The sequence below is a fragment of the Peromyscus eremicus genome, unplaced genomic scaffold (assembly GCF_949786415.1).
Source record: "Peromyscus eremicus unplaced genomic scaffold, PerEre_H2_v1 PerEre#2#chr22_unloc_1, whole genome shotgun sequence".
Taxonomy (NCBI): Eukaryota; Metazoa; Chordata; class Mammalia; order Rodentia; family Cricetidae; genus Peromyscus; species Peromyscus eremicus.
The window spans coordinates 8,077,914-8,095,608 of record NW_026734286.1 but is presented as its reverse complement, the minus strand read 5'-3'; the positions used below and the strand labels follow the sequence as shown (position 1 = coordinate 8,095,608).

The 17,695-nt window shown below is 38.5% G+C and overlaps 1 protein-coding gene across 1 annotated transcript in view; it reads right to left on the bottom strand.

Moving 5' to 3' along the window:
* Positions 1-9,455: 9,455 nt before the first annotated feature.
* Positions 9,456-17,695, bottom strand: part of LOC131900814 (zinc finger protein 431-like) — a 27,054-nt gene continuing 18,814 nt past the window's right edge. Inside the window, exons 2-4 of the mRNA XM_059252148.1 lie at positions 14,261-14,387; positions 14,000-14,060; positions 9,456-12,247 (exon numbers count right to left, since the gene is read on the bottom strand). Of these exons, the coding sequence (XP_059108131.1) occupies positions 10,618-12,247; positions 14,000-14,060; positions 14,261-14,387 (1,818 nt within the window). The 3' untranslated portion in view covers positions 9,456-10,617. The remainder of the gene's footprint in view (positions 12,248-13,999; positions 14,061-14,260; positions 14,388-17,695) is intronic.

The window sequence follows — 17,695 nt, the reverse complement described above, 5'->3', positions numbered from 1 at the left end:
AATTCATAGAAACACACACACACACACACACACACACACACACACACACACCCACACACACCAACAACAACAACCAGGGGTGGCCACCACACACTCATATGCCTGAACAGACAGGGATAATCCAGTAAAGTTTCACACACATTCCAGACACTGGATCAGCAGCCACATCTAACTTCTATGTGTCTCTGATGGCCCCTCGAGGTTGTCAACTTGACTATATCTGAATGAACTACAATCCAAAAATGGAGGACACTTGTGATATGGATCTTGAGGTAGGAAGGCAACATGCCTTGTGTCTGGATCTTGAGATTGGAAGACGTAAGCTTTTGATCAGGAAGCAGGATGACACATGTCTTTAAAGATTAATCCAGATCTTGAGGTGGGAAGTCATACCTTTAGTCTGGGCTGCAGCCTATATAAAAACAATGAAAAAAAGAAGGGTTCATTCTTTGCCTAGTTTTGCTCACCTTGTCAGCACATCTATTCCTTCACTGTCATTAAGGCCCACTTCTTAGGGATTCCAGCATACACAGAGAACCAGATGAGACACCCAGCCTCATAGAACTGAGAAACTACTAGATTTGTGGACTTTCCATTAACAGCTGGCTGTTGTTAGACTGCAGCATATAAATCATTCCAAATAAATCCCAATAGATAGATAGATAGATAGATAGATAGATAGATAGATAGATAGATGATATATAGATTCATTCTGTAAGATCTGTGACTCTAGAGAACCCTAATACAAACACAAAAGTGCAGATATCCTTGTCATAGTGTATAGAGTCCCCTGAGTGTATATCTAGGAATGCTAGAGCTGGGTTATGTAGTTTGTTTTTGAGATACCTCCAGACTATTTCCAAAGTGGGTACACTAGTTTACAACCTTACCAGCAACATATAAGAATTACTCTTTTGCCATATCTCCACCAATGTTTGTTGTTATTGTTATTCTTGATGAATAGCTACTCTGACTGGGGTGAGATGGATTTTTAAATGGATTTACCCTGTATTTCTCTAGTGGTAAAGGATGCTGAACACTTTTAAAATATCTCCTAGACATTTGTATTTTTTAAAAAAGAAAGTTCTGCTTACTCTGTAGTCTATTTTTAAAATTGGGTTGTTTTCTTGGTGTTTAGATGTTTTAAGCTCTTTGTATAGCCTCCTCACCAATCCCCTGTCAGATGTGCAGTTTGCCCACTCTCTTGGCTGCATTTTGACTCAAATGCCAGTTTACCTTGTTGTATAGAAGCTTTTAATTTCATGAGATCCAACTTATTGGTTGTTTTATTGTTTCTTGAGCTATTGGACTCCTATTCTGAAAATAGATACCTATACTTAGGTTGAAGTATACCTCCACTTACCTCTCTAGCAGTTTTAGAGTATCAGGTCTTATGTTGAGGTCCTTAATCTACTTGGAGTTGAATTTTGGTACAAGATGAGAGATAGGGACCAAGTTTTAGTCTTCTGTATGTTGATGTCTCACTTAGGGTTTCTTTTTGTTTTCAGAGACAATTCCTTTTATTTTTTCATATGCTCTTATCTTCTGCTTGTCAGGTGCTTACTACTCAGGGAAGATGTTGCAGCTCTCAATTACCAAATTACAAACCAATAGAAATGTGAGGATTTCCGCAGTTCTGTTGTTTGCACCTAAGTTTGGCCAAAATCATTAAAATACACAGAAGCACTCAGAACATGCAGAGTACAAAATGTGCTGGAAACCCAAGAACCACTCACATTCCTGAGCCAGGTGCTACCCCAGCACACAACTCAGCACCATCAGCCACATCCTCACCAGTGGCCAAATGTGACACATTTTCACTGTAGCCCCTAGTTATGTACCTTTTATAATGCCCCCACCATCACAGATGCCCCCTCTTGTTTTCTCCCTCTTATTCCTGCTCAGAGGTGTCCCCTCAATAAATCCTTTGGGTTAGGTCTGTTGCATGGTGTGATCTCTGTGGCATTCCTTGGCTTTCACATCTCTGGAACTTCACTTAATCAGAGCTCTTTTCTCACTGGCAGAGCCACCTATACATGGGAGTACTATCTCCACCTGGGCAGGACAGGTCCCAGGCAGCAGGCATGACATTGGAAAAATGAACCAGAGTGAGGTTAGCGCAATAGACACACTTTATGTGTACAACCTCTGCCAAGCAACCTGTTACAGTTGCTATTAGCATTGTTTCAGTTAGGGTTTCTTTTGCTTCAATGAAACACCATGACCAAAAAGCAAGTTGGAGAGGAAAGGTTTTATTAGGTTTACACTTCAGCATTGCTGTTCATCACTGAAAGAAGTCAGAGCAAGAACTCAAACAGGACAGGGTCCCAGAGGCAGGAGCTGATGTAGAGACCAGGAAGGAGAGCTGCTTACTGTCTTGTTTCTGATGAATTGCTCAGCTCACTTATAGAACCCAAGACCAGGATCTCAGGGAAAGTGCCACACAACATGGGCTGGGCCCTCCCCTATTGATCACTAAATGAGAAAATACTTTATAGCTGGATCTCAAGGAAGCATTTCCTCAGCTGAGGATTCTTCCTCTGATGACTCTAGCTTGTGTCAAGTTGACATACAAAACCAACCAGTACAGCTGATACCCAGATTTTCCAGTATTTAGTGAATTCATTGTTGGTATATAATAGTTACTGATTTTTATTTGTTGATTTTTGTATCCTGCTGCTTTTCTGAAAGTGTTTGTCAGGTCTAAGAATTTTCTGTAAGAGACTTTATAGTGTTTTAAGTATTGATTCATGTAATTTGCAAATAGGGACAATACATTTATTTTCTTATTTGTATCTATTTACTTACTTTTCTTGTTTATTGCTCTAGCTGAGTCTTCAAATACTATATTGAATAAGAGTGAAGAGAATGGCCAACCTTGCCTTGTTCTAGATTTTAAAGGAAATCTGTCAACTCCCCCTCCATGTGCTGGCTAATTTTATGCCAAGTTGACACAGGGTGTCATCTGGGCGGACAGAACTGCAATTGAGAAAAATGTCTCCATAAGACTGGGCTGTAGACAAGCCTGTGGAGCATTTCTTAATTAGTAATTGAGGGGAGAGGCTCCAGCCCATTGTGGATGATGCTATCCCTGGGCTGGTGATTCTTGGTTCTATAAAAAGCAGGCTTAGCAAGCAATGGAAAGCAAGCCAGAATGCAGTACCCCTCCATTGCCTCTGCTTCAACTCCTGCCTCCAGGTTCCTGCCCTGTTTGAGTTCCTGGCCTGACTTCTTTTAGTGGTGAGCAGTGATCTGAACATGTAAGCAGAATAGACCCATTCTGCTGTGGATATCGCTCTGTATGCTGTGAATGTGTTGCTCTGATTGGTTAATAAATAAAGTGCTGATTGGCCAGTAGCCAGGCAGGAAGTATAGGCAGGACAAGCAGAGAAGGGAATTCTGGGAAGAGGAAGGCTGAGTTAGGAGTCTCCATCCAGACACAGAGGAAGCAAGTTGTGAAGGCAGAACTGAGAAATGGTACCAAGCCATGTGGCTAAACATAAATAAGAATTATGGGTTAATTTAAGTGTAAGAGCCAGTCTGTAATAAGCTTGAGCTAATGGCCATACAGTTTGTAAACAATATAAGTCTCTGTGTGTTTACTTGGGCCTGAGTGGCTGTGGGACTAGCGGGTGAGAGAGATTTGTCCTGACACCTTTCCTCCTCAAGTTGCCTTTGTCATGGCATTTTATCACAGCATTAATAACCTTAAGACAGTATCCAAACAGAAGATAGTTTGACCATACTTACTGCTAGAGGTGACAGACAAGACCCTTTTAAGCATCTGACAGCAAGTGATCAAAGAGAGTCTTGATATGTAACTCAGGTTATACCCACTACAAGTTTCTAGACCAACAAACTCTTCCCTGTTCTAAGAGATTCTGAGACCTCCCGTGTCTCAAGGTCTGATCTCTTGGGATCTTGGAGGGACCTCCAAAAATGTGAGTTATCCACCAGAAAAGACTTCTCAGTCATGAATTTAAGCCAATATAAAGTCTTCATTAGCCGGCCAGTAACTACAATGGTGATCAGGATCCCACTGTAACCCCAAGCCCTTCTCAGCCTGAGCTTTTAGGCACAAAACCCATATTCTAGGTTAGCATGCTTCAGTTAACTAGAACAGTTAGCCAGAAGCAGAATTACAGAAGCTAAAAAGTTAGGTTAGGACACTTAGAGACTTTCACAAAACTTTGGACTTTGCTGGAGTATGCCTTTGTTTTAGTTTTGGTGGTAGTGTTGTCTACTTGCTGAGTTTTACATGCTGGATTGCACTTACTTCATGGAGTCAATTGTGCCTAAGGTCTGGGGCCATATTACACCAAAAGTGGTTTTAGAGTTCTGATCTTTGATGCTAGGGGATTTAGGAAGATGGGAAATTAAAAGTAGTAATGAAGGCCTGTTAAGAAAAACAATGTGGCCAGGAGAACCGAATCTCCAGCCTGCAGATCGACCCACTTTAAGACATACTGCTTGTACTGGCTGGTTTTGTGTGTCAACTTGACACAAACTAGAGTCATCAGAGAGGAAGGTGCCTCAGTTGAGAAAATGCCTCCATGACATCCAGCTGTAAGGCATTCTCTCAATTGGTGATCAATGAAAGAGGACACAGCCCATGGTGGATGATGTCATGGTTCTATAAGAAAGCAGGCTGAACAAACCATGAGAAGCAAACCAGTAAACAGCACCCTTCCATGGCTCCTGCATCAGCAGCTCCGGCATCCAGGATCCTGCCCTGATTTAGTTCTTTTCTTGACTTCCTTCAGTGGTGAACAGTGCTGCTGTAGAAGTGTTAGCTAAATAAACCCTTTCCCACTCAACTTGCTTTTTGGTCATGGTGTTTTGTGATAGCAATAGTAACCCTAAGACACTAATAAAAAAGATGCAGCCGGGCGGTGGTGGCACATGCCTTTAATCCCAGCACTCGGGAGGCAGAGGCAGGTGGATCTCTGTGAGTTTGAGGCCAGCCTGGTCTCCAAAGTAAGTTCCAGGAAAGGCGCAAAGCTACACAGAGAAACCCTGTCTCGAAAAACCAAAAAAAAAAAAAAAAAAAAAAAAAAGATACAATAACTAATTCCTTGTACTAATGACCTGGCTCAGGATTATTGAATCAACTGTTATGAACAAGTATTCCCTTCCCCACTGCTGCAGTCTCCATTCCATGATAGTATTAATCCCAACAGTGAAAATAAGAACACTACCACAATTTGAGCCAAATTCAAAGCAAGCTTGATTTTTTTTATTAGGGTGTATCCAAGTGCTGGCCAATTACTGCCTCCTAAGTCAAGCTAAAGAGAGAGCCCTGAATCCATCTCATGGGCCCCTTTTAAGGCGTGGAACTACAAGTAATATTACAGAAGAGAGACCAGGGGGCAACAAGGAAATACAAAAATGTTTAAAAAATCATGAGGTCACCATGTGATTAGGGAGGGTCAGAAAGAGTAAAAGTATTCTCAAAACACAAATCAAGGTCATGGTTGGGAGAATGTCTGGTTCCATGAAACAGAGAGCAACTCAATTCTCACAGTAAATAGAAACTTATTTTTAACAGTACAGCACAATGGCACTTGCCTTCAAAATGAAGTCAGGCATGTTCCTCATAGTACAGACTGCTGACATCTTAATGAGTTTCAAGAAAACAGTGTTTAAGAAAAGAGAGAAAAGGATTTGTGAAATAAATATCAAATATGAGCCTTTTCCATCATATACTATTAAGCTTATTTTGGGAACAAGGAATTCAAATCTTTTTAATCTACCCACCCTTTAAAATCTTTGGTAACTCAAAGATCTACTTCTCTATGGTGGGAATTTAATGACCTGGAGCAGGGAGCATTTTTCTCCTTAGATCAGTGCCTCTCTCCCATGTTGTTGTTGTTGTTGGTTTTGTTTGTTTGTTTGGTTTTTCAAGAAAGAGTTTCTCTCTGAGTAGGAGCCATAGCTGTTCTGAAACTTGCAATGGAGACCAGGGTGGTCTTGAATTCACAGAGATCCTCCTGGTTTGCCTCCATAGTGCTTGGGAGAAAGGCACACACCACAAAAACAGGCTCACAAAACAATGTTTAAAGATAATTTAACACCTGAGTCCTGCTACATTGTGTATTATACATAAAGTGAAATCTGACTGATATACCTCCTAAAATGTATTCCTGGGAAAGCAGTGTAGCTCAGGTACTCAGATATGTAGCAGTACATATTAGAAAGAATCAGCACACTGCTCCTTGCTGCATCTCCCAATTGCAAGGCCTGTTCAGAGACCTACTTTGGCAAGTACCACCCAGCTAGAGAGGCCTCACTAGAATAGCAACACCCCTACATTGTGATCTGAGATGAAATGACTCAGAGCACAGACATTCCCAGTTCTATCCAGGAGCAGACAGGGAACCTATCCTGGAAATTTGCATTTAAAGTTGTATTTGTTCCAGTCTCCCAGAATATTGTTTTTTCTCCTTAGGTATAGGGTCCTGAGTATGCACAGTCCATTACACACTCAATGTGTAGTGCAGTACATTTGCCTCAGACCTCGGAAGTTCTCAAAAACCAACCTTAAGTCAAATTCAAATAGGAACAATAAAAGTGAAATGAGGCCATAAATTGGAAAGCAAAAAGAGATATATGAAAGGCTGGGGAAAAAATAGAAAGGCCAAATGATGTAATTATAATTACATTATTTCTTGAAACATTCTAACAGGCTGCATGACCCTATGTAATCAAGGGACTAACAACTTATATTGGAGCACACCAAGAATTACTCATACTGTAATATATGAATCAAAACAACCAGTTCCACTTGATAAGCTCAGGAAGAAAAGTATTAATAGACTGATGAATATCTGGACTATGAATCCTTCTTAATCCATTAGATAAACCATCAATAAAATAAGTTTCTGCTTGTGTAATGAGAGAAGGCTGAAAAATTTTTGTAATCATAAATTCAGGTCATATGAGAAAACCCCTATCTTGCCAGAAGGATAATGATTTTCTATCTTTCCATAGCAAATTACAAATAAAGTTCTTTAACATACTTAAACACTGATTGTTAGTTAAGGGTAGTAAAAATACAGCAACAATCAAATCCATAATTTTTGATATTGAGTCATGCCCTGATTTACTAATTGAGCAATATGACTAAGGAAAACTGGTAGTGGTTCCCCCCCCCACACACAAACACTGGTGTAAATAAATCCATTCCAAAGGTTTATACTTTTGGCTCTAAGTGTATGAGACAATTTAGTGTGGAAAATAAGTAAGTTTAAAGGAGCCAAGAATCCACATAATAATAAAAAAAATGCCTCTTTTAGTCTGGATTCAAATACCTGTAGTTTTTACTTTGCCTCTGGGGGTAATATGTGAGAACTATCCAATGATGACTATCCTTCTACAGTTTTAAATAGAATGGCTGGGGCATCAGTAGGTACTCTTATGGTGATATTTTATTTGTATTAAAATGTTATTTGTATGTTAATAAATAAAGTTGCCCGGGGGTCAGAGCTATTAGCAAGCCATAGGAAAGCAGGGCAGTGGTGGCGTACGCTTGTAATCCCAGCACTTGCTAGGCAGAGCTAGGTAAGTCTCTGTGTGTTCAGAGATACAGCCAGTATACAGCCAATCATAGAAAACCTGGAGGTCTATACAGACAGGTCGTGATGAGGCAGTCATGTGGTTGGGTTTACAACCAATGAGAAGGCAGAACAGAAACTCTATATAAAGACTTTAACACAGGAAGTAGCTCTGGTTCAGAGAGGTAGGACCACCGCAGGAGGAAGGGTAAGGTTTTAGCTCTTAGCTCTGACCTCCTGGCTTTCTTCTTTGCATTGGTTCTGTGTTTCTTATTTAATAAGACGGTTGGTTACTTCTACATACTCTTCATGGAGAACATAGGCAATTAATACTCCCTAAGAATTTCTGAAAGTCATTAAGTGTTTTTAAGTTGTCTAATGGATTTTTTGTGTTTGTGTAGTTAAATGGTTGTTGTAGTAACCAGTTTTTCTAAATACTGTACAGTGTCTGGTCTTTGTACTATTTCAGTGCAATAATAAGTCCACTGTTTTGGTAATTCCTGAGTCATACCATATATGAATTGTAGCTCCTCCTCTTTAGAGCTAGCAAACAGGATATCATTTATATATTGAATGATATAACCCTAAAGGAAAGCCTTCCTCTCAGACTCTAACACCTTTCCTATATAGTAGTGACACACAGTAGGGGAGTTTTTCATGCATTGATGCAATATACTCCATTGATATTGGAGCAGAGGTTCTTTATGATTGAGGGAACAGAAACAGCAAAATACATGTTATCAGGATAAATAAGTATACTTTAACAGCAATCTTTTAAATCCAAAACTATTGAAGGCTTATCTTGAGGAGTACCTGTGGGTCTAAGTAAAACTGGCTGTAAATCTGCCCTTGGCCAGGTAGCAGTTTCTGGCCTTTATGGTATAAATCAATCCATTCCAAAGGTTTATCCTCTTGTGCTATATCATGTCTGTAAATGACAATTTAGTGGGGTAAATAAGCAAGTTTGAAGGCAACAAAGGATCCACAGGGTACACATGTGCCTCTTTGGTCTGGATTCAAATAGCTATAGTTATTTTTTGCCTCTCAAGATAGCACGTGAGGACAGTCCAATGCCATCTCCCCTTTTAGAGTTTAGATCAATTGGTTAGTACATAATTAAGTGCTAAACATTTTGATTTTGCTGAAGCTGCAATGGAAATACCAATCACACCTCATGAGGCCAGAAGGAATTTGTAAATGAAGTCAACTTTATCATAGGCTGTCTTCACCCAATTGGAGAGAATTTAAGATTAGATTGATCAGTAAATTACTCACCCCATGCTTCAGGGTTATTTTCAGAAAATGGAGGATATGTATGTAAAGGAGGCTCCAGTAAAGTAGCTGAAGGAGTTGTCACCAACATACATGTAGGTGATGCCATTTTTACTTTTGATTTTTCCTGAACAAGGAAAATCACCTTTTTTTCTTTTTTACAAAATTTAAAGTTTGATCATAAAATTTATATTCATTCAAGGAATTCTCTGTTAGTCCTTCATGATTAATGTCCTCTTTATCTTCCTTAGTTTGATAATAGTCCATATTAATGACCAAAAGACCCAAAATTGAGTAAAGGTCTTTTCCTTGTTTATATGTCTTTTCAATATTGTTTTGGGCTCTGTCCCAAAACTTCATCTAAAATTTCTCTTCTGGAAACCAGGAGTTACAATCATATTCAATTTGCAATACTTGTGCTTCTCCTTTCTTTAAAAACATGATGCACTACCTAAATAGAAAGCAAAGCCTCCCATGGTTCCTGCCCCATAATTCTCACTCATCTCCTTCTATGAGGGTCATCCACCTCTTAACTTGCAGCTGATTTGTGGTTTCTGTTCAAGTGCTACTTTTCACCACTCTACAGGTGGTGGGACCCGGAAGATTGGAGCCAAGAATTGTGGACTAAAGTCTCATACAATAGCCAACTTTATTCCATGCCCCAGAAAATTTATACTTTGCAGGTTATAAAGGTCATATGAGTAGAGTTCTCCTGAGTTAAAGCTGTATACAATGATTAAAAACAAGTCACATGGGACAAAAACATGTTTTTCCATACAAGCATATAAAGGACAGTTCAAACATTTCACTGGATCACAACAGCAAACAATAATGAGTAATCTGAAGTCAACTCACACCTACCTGCTACCCCTGGGAGGAGCACAAAAACACATTCCAAGGACAATAATTCCATGGTTTGAAGAAAATGAGGTCATAAGACTTGTGTCTTGTTTGCTTGGAGTGTTAACATAAGCATTTAGAATTCTCAAATGACTCCTTTCCCAGATGGTGTTCTGACAATACACCAAAATTAAACTTATTTTATTTTAATTTTTGAAAAAATTATAACATATACATTAAGAAAGCTCTTTTAAATATATGGAGTCATACAAACACACATATGTGCATGCATATACATCTGTATTTGCTCCACTTCCATACCTGGTGCGCAAGGAAGCCTGAAGAGTACATCAGATCTCCAGAACCAGGCTTTATAAGCTGTTCTGAGCCATTTGATGTAGGTACTAGGAATCAAACTTGTCAACTTGATACACAAACATATCACAACGAAGCCTCAACCTTTCCTTTCTTATTCATTTACAAGACCTTACATTAAAAGAGAAATAGTTTATTAAAAATCACATAATTTCTACAAATTTAAAAACATTAAAATTTCTTTTTGAAAACCCAAAATCTTTTTTAAAAGTTTAAAGCTTTTCAACTATTGCTCATGTAAAAAAAAAAAATCAAAATTAAACTAAATACCTTCTCCCTTCAAAAAGGAAGAAGCAGGGCAGTCACAATCTGAAAAAAGTGAAAACAAACTCCCACAATATGAATAATACCACATTCAATGACAGAAATCCACTAAAAATCTCCCGGGCTTCTCCAAAGGGCTTGGGTCATTTTTTGGGCTGAGCCCTCTGCAGCATATACAGCTTCTCTTCTAAGCACTGACTGGTTCCACTTCACCACTGCTGATGGTCTTGTTGGATAGTGCATGGTTCTGGGATCTTCAAAATGATAGAGTCTTTGCCTAGTATAGAAAGCTTTACCTCATTTATTCATGGGATTATTCTCTAGTATGTCTTCTTTCATGATTTTTCAGATGACTGTTACATGCAAAAGCTTTGCCACATTTACTACATCTATGGGGTTTCTCTCTGGTATGATCTATTTCATGCATTTGGAGACTGTTGAGATGTGCAAAGGCTTTACCACATTTATTACATTCATAGGATTTCTCTCCAGTGTGACTTCTTTCATGTTTTTTACAATTACTGGAGTATGCAAAAGCTTTACCACATTGGTTACATTCATAGGGTTTCTCTCCAGTATGAGTTCTTTCATGACTGTGAAGATGATATTTATGTGCAAATGCTTTACCACATTGATGACATTCGTAGGGTTTCTCTCCAGTATGACTTTTTTTATGCTGTTGAAGATTACTAAGATATGCAAAGGCTTTTCCACATTGTTTACATTCATAGGGTTTCTCTCCTGTATGACTTCTTTCATGTTGGTGAAGATTATTGCGGTATGCAAAGGCTTTACCACACTGATTACATACATAGGGTTTCTCTCCTGTATGCCTTCTTTCATGCCTTTGGAGATCACCACTACTTACAAAGGCTTTATCACATTGACTACATTCATAGGGTTTCACTCCAGTATGACTTTTTTTATGATGTTTAAGATTACTGGGATCTCCAAAGGCTTTACCACATTGATGACATTCATAGGGTTTCTCTCCAGTGTGACTTCTTTTATGTTGTTTCAGATTACTAGGATCTGCAAAGGCTTTACCACATTGTTGACATTCATAGGGTTTCTCTCCATTATGACCTCTTTCATGACGGTGTAGACGACTTTTACGTGCAAAGGCTTTACCACATTGCTTACATTCATAAGGTTTCTCTCCAGTATGACTTTTTACATGCTTTTGAAGATCACCAGTACTTACAAAGGCTTTATCACATTGTTTACATTTATAAGGTTTCTCTCCAGTATGAATTCTTTCATGTATTTTAAGATGACTGGGACGTATAAAGCTTTTTCCACATTGATGACATTCATATTGTTTCTTTGCAGTATGAGTTTTAGGTACTTGAAGATGACTGTGACATTCAAAGGGTTTCTCGCCTTTATTAGATTCAGAGGGTTTTATTTTCAAATGAGTTTTTTGGGGTAATTGTAAATTAGAATGAAGTCTAAATGTTTTATCACATTGTTTACATTCACAGGGTGCCTCTTCATTATGGGTTCTTTTGTGTGTTTGATGATTCTTATGATGGTTAAAATCTTTAGTACATGGCTCTTGTTTATGGCATCCTTTTGCCATATGAATTTTTAAACATCTTTGAATAGAACTGGAAGAACTCAGAGCTTTAAAACACTGATTGCATTCGTAACATTTTCCTTTAGTGTGAGTCACACTACATGTGCAACATGAACCAGGACAGACAGAAGAATTTTTATATTCCTTGCACTTATAAGGCTTTTCTCCATGGCACTTATATTGATGTATTCCCAATGAAGTTGGAAATCCAACTAACTGTACACTTGTATCAGGATTACCATGTCTTCCCATAGTGGGAACTATTACATGTTTTCTAATGTTTCTGGGAGAAAGACAGGTACATTTCTTCTTTCCATATCCCTTAGGATCACATGGCTTGTGTCCAGAGTGACAGATGATATACCTATTAAAGGAATAATAACAAAAGGTTTTCACATTGTATTCAAACAGTTTAACTTTTTGTTAATTATAGAGTTGTGGTATAGGGATTATGATCTCTCCACAATGATAACATTTTACTCTCATAAACTGCCCTTCTCACTACCGTTAAGTCTCTTCAAGCATATGAGTAACACTGGCTTAATTAAGGGACAATTTGCTTATAAAAGTTCTTGGACATACTCTAATCCCATAATCAATCTGAATGCCTTTACAATACTTGAAGAGAATGAAACTAAATGGATATAGTTCTACAAGATGGATCTCAGGGAGATATGATTAATATGGTGACATCTTTTTTTTAAAAAAACCAAAATACTTAAGTTTATTGCGACAGGAGCACAAAAATCATATACTTACACATGACAAAAGTATTCATATAATATTTCAAATAGTGTCTAAAACTTAGCATTACAATCTCAGTAGCTAATATAAATTACTATTTATTTTATGAAAACATTAACTCAAAAAAGTTAACATTAAGTTTTTCAACCACCTTTCATTTAGTTGGTTATTGAGTATACATGAAGGGAGCTAAAAATCTAAAAATGTAAATGTCATTTGCTATCTATTTGCTCAATTCCTCATTTTATTCATGTTTTAAAAGCTGATTAAAATAATTGTTTTAGTATGAAGGTGCTATTAAACAAAAGTAGGGAGAGGAATTAACTAATACTGAACATCTTAAGAGTGCTTCAGGTCAATCCTAAATTGTGTCCCTCCCACTATTTGTTTACTAAGCTTATACTGAATGTAGCAAGACTAACATTTGTGATAATCTGCAGATACATCTTTCTGAAGACGTACGACATTTCAAATATATATATTTGTTTTGTAGGTAGGGTTTCTCTGTGTGGCCCTGGCTATCCTAAAACTCACTCTGTAGACCAGGCTGGCCTCCAACTCAGAGATCTGCCTGCCTGCCTGTCTCCCAAGTGCTAGGATTAAAATACTGTGCCACCACCACCCAACTAAGATTGGAGATTTATTAGTGTTGAAGCTCTAAGTTTTTGTTTGTTTTGTTTTTTTGCTTTTAAGATTTACTTTATTGGGGACTGGAGAGATAGCTCAGCAGTTAAGAGCACTGGCTGCTCTTCCAGAGAACCCGGATTCAATTCCCAGCACTTTCATGGCAACTCACAACTGTCTGTAACATCAGTTCCAGTTGATCTGACACCCTCACACCAATGTAAATTAATAAATAATATTTACTTTATTATTTTATGTGTATGAGTGTCTTGCTTAAATGTACATTGTATGTGCACCACATGCATGCCTGGTGTTCTTGAAGGTCAGCAGAGGACTTTGTATCCACTGGGCCTGGAGTTACAGATGGTTGTAAGTTGCCATGCAGTTAGTTCAAGTTAAACCCAGGTCCTCTCACACAGGGAAAGGAGCAAATGATCAGGGAAGAGCCTTGCAACTTCCTTCACCACTGCTTGAGTTCCAAAGAGGCTGAGGTGACAACAATTACCATTATCACTTCTCCCTCTCTAATATAGTGACATCTTTTAGGGAGTTGTTTCCTCGTCTTGTTTCATAGAGGAACACCTTGTAAACACAGATCAGGTATGTCAAATTGAGGTGCTTGATGTTGTAGGACTTTAATACTCAGCACAAAGCTGTTTTTATTTACACTGTTGCTTGTCATTAAATATCAAGGCACATTAAAATTTCTTCAGAGGCATAAATATATCAGTTTGCACATGAAAATTACCTTCCATGTCTTCTAGAACTTTGACAATGTTCTTCAAAATTCTGGTCTTCCCATTTGTAGCCTAAAATATAGTAAAAGAATTGTATAACGTATTATTGGAATTTAGGCAACATTTCAGTTATCTTCAGTCATCCTTAGAACCATGCCTGATTTATTTACTACATTCTTCCTCTTTTACAGTCAAAATCATAGTGGAACACCAATCTTGAAGAAAGGTTTGTACCCTTAAGTCAAAAAGTGACAGAAAGCTCACATTCTCACCTATATCAGTGAGGTTCTGGTAGGTTTCAAGCATCACATCTTTGTAGAGTCTCTTCTGGGAAGGATCCAGCAAAGCCCACTCTTCATGGGTGAAGTGCACATACACATCTTCATAGGTCACTGCATCCTAAAGTATCCCACACACATATGTAATAGAAATGGTGAGACTGAATGCATAGCAAATGTACACTTCATTGAGAATATTTATATAACTGTGTGTGCTCAACAAATTTATTCAAATCACAGAATTTCAAATGCAATCACCAAGTCATTTTAGATGGAAACAGAAAAGGATTATGAGTCTCATTTCTGGGCCCTCTGAATAGTATATGGCATTGTAAGAGAAATGTTGACTTGCATATATAGAAGGACATGCATGTGGTGGTATTGTGTTCCCCAAAATATTGTGCACCCTAATAAACTTATCTGGCATCAGAGAACAGAACAGACACTAGATACAGAGGCTTCATAATGGTGGCACTCACGCCTTTAATCCTAGCATTCCAGAGGCAGAAATCCGTCTGGATCTCTGTGAGTTCAAGACCACAATGGAAACAACCAGGCATGGTGACACACGCCTTTAATCCCAGAAAGTGAGCCTTTAATCCCAGGAAGTGATGGCAGAAAGCAAAAAGGTATATAAGGCGTGAAAACCAGGAACTAAGCTGGTTAAGCTTTAGGCTTTTGAGAAGCAGTTCAGCTGAGACCCATTCTGGATGAGGACTCAGAGGCTTTCAGTGTGAGGAAACACGATCAGCTGAGGAATTGGTGAGGTGAGGTGGCTGTGGCTTGTTCTGCTTTTCTGATCTTCCAGAGTTCACCCCAATACCTGGCTCCAGGTTTGATTTTCTTAATAAGACCATTTAAGATTCCTGCTACACATGCAAGCAGAGCAACAGTATTATATAAACATTAGTAAAATTGTATTAAAATTACTGAAATCAAAAACAGTTGGACAATTGTGAGTGGTACAATCCCTGGGCTAGTGGTCCTACTTTCTATAGGAAAGCAGGTTGAGCAAGCAATGATGAGCAAGTCAGTGAGCAGCACCCCTCCATGGCTTCTGCATCAGCTCCTGTCTCCAGGTTCCTTCACTGCTTGAGTTTCTACCCTTAGTGCTTTTGATGATGAATTATTAAATAAAACTATGAGTGAAATACCCCCCCCCCAAGAAAGATGGACAAGATGGGCAGATGGTGTACACTTTTAGTCCCAAAACTCAGGAAGTAGACACAAGTGAATCTCTGTATTACCGTCATGAATGCATGCTATCCTAGTGTAAAGAAAAATGATACTTCCTGCCAAAGTTTAAAAGTGAACAAGTGGGTAAAGCTCAGCATAAAAGCAAAGGCTTCACATGTATGAAAAACCTCATTCTATCAGCCAAAAATATAAAAAATAAAAATATCAGTGCAGAAAAAATGGCTTATCAAGGAAAAGCAATTGCTTCTATTTTATTTTATATTATTTAATGTTGGAGTCTGTAATGGTGATAATGGTGTGGCTGTATGAGAAGAAAGGAGACTGCTCAATTTCACCTCTGTGGTCAGCGTACAAACATTCTGAACAGACCCCTCATGCTAAAGGTTCCATGTGCACCCTGATGAAACCACAAACTAGAGACAGTCTCAAATACATCTTCTTACTTAGAAGATTTTTCATTCAACCCACATTTTCATGAAGGTCATAAGCTCACACTCAACCCATAATGCAAAATCCATTTAGTCTAACCCCAAAGATCCCCATATTTTGTAACAGTCCCAACACTTCTCAAATGTAAAAATTTTCATCTGACACTCTAGGCAGTCTCTTGACTGTGGCATCCTGTAAAGCCAAAAAATAAATTATATCTAAGCAACACACAAAGGTAAAAAATACACATTTCCATTTCAAAGAAGTAGGAATGATTGTACCAAGGCAAGACTGAAAACCTGCTGGGCAAACACCAAATCCTGTAGCTCTGAATCAGACATCTGAAGCTTCAGTTTCAAAGGGCTTAGATGGCTCTTCCTCTCTGAAACTTTTCACACAGCCTGCTCTCTCTTTTTGTCTCCTTCAACTCCCTACATGTAGCTATTCATGGTCGGTGCCTCAAAGCTGGTGCATTTCAACCTTTAGTGGTCTATAAATGCAATCTAGGCTTCATTTTCACACCTTCATAAAATGAACTATCACAGTCTCCTCACAGGGACCTTGACTTTGTCAAACAGATGGCTGTAACAATGCTGAACTGAAAGCATAGAGGAAGATTCCATGACTTTGAAATGTTACATCTTTCTTCTTTCAAAAAAAAAAAGGGACACATAGATGATATGTCTACAAGGGGTTCTAGCTTTGGATTGACAATGCTGCATTAGAACAGATCAGCAGCAAGTTCTGTATGAAGTTGGTTTCTGGGCATAGGAATCTTGTTGCCTTTTCCTTCCCAATTTAAATGCTGGCTGGCTGGGAAGAAACCCTGCAACATCTTTTCTTTTGTTCTTTATTTTCATCATGAGGTAGAAAGTATACCACCACAAGCATTCTATTTGACAAGTCAAGTCATCTCTTCATTTGGGTCTACTTGGCAGGTGAATATTAACGGCTTCCACTGGTTTTCCTTCTGGTCAGTGCCCAGCCTCCCATGATTTGTGCCCATCCTACCCAGGGCACACTCCAGTGGCACAAATGGTTAGTGCATGGTACTCATATCACAACATCTTTTCTATATTACCAAAGAAGAGCAGGTGCTTTCCCTTTAATGGCCCTAATATCCCTGACAACTACAGCCTGTGTCAGCACATGACTGCCACTTGAAACTCTGTAGTGCTGTTTTTCTTTCCAAACCACACAGGTTTCATTAATTTCTGCCCCTACTGTTGCTCTTTTACTCTTTGGGTCAGCATGAGTCATCAGTTATAACCAAGCAACAGACTACATGTTTTTTCAAGGCTGTCCATAACTCTTTAATTTAGCCTTACTCATTTTCACAGGACACAGAAAGAATACATACATACAATATGCCAAAATAGTACAAAAAAAAAAAACTATCTTAATTACTGCTCTGCTGCTGTGAAAAAAACACTATTAACAAGGTGACTGTTATAATTCCAGGTTTTAATTTGGAGATTGATTATACAGAGGATTAATCCATTATCATCATGAATGGAAACATCAAGGTAGGCACGCATGGGGCTGAGACTAACATCCTGATACATAAGTAGGAGGCAGAAAGAAACACTCTTTTTGGCTTGGGCTTTTGAAACCTCAAAGTCCACATATACCTTAACAAACAAGACACACCTATATCCACAAGAGCATACTTCCTAATTTTACACAATTATTTCCACTAATTGGAGACCAAGCATTCAAAGACTGGAGCCTAAGGCTTGAGCAATATAAACCATGAAAGAAATATAACCTAAGTAGAAAGAGCACTAGAGGAAAAGAGTGAAA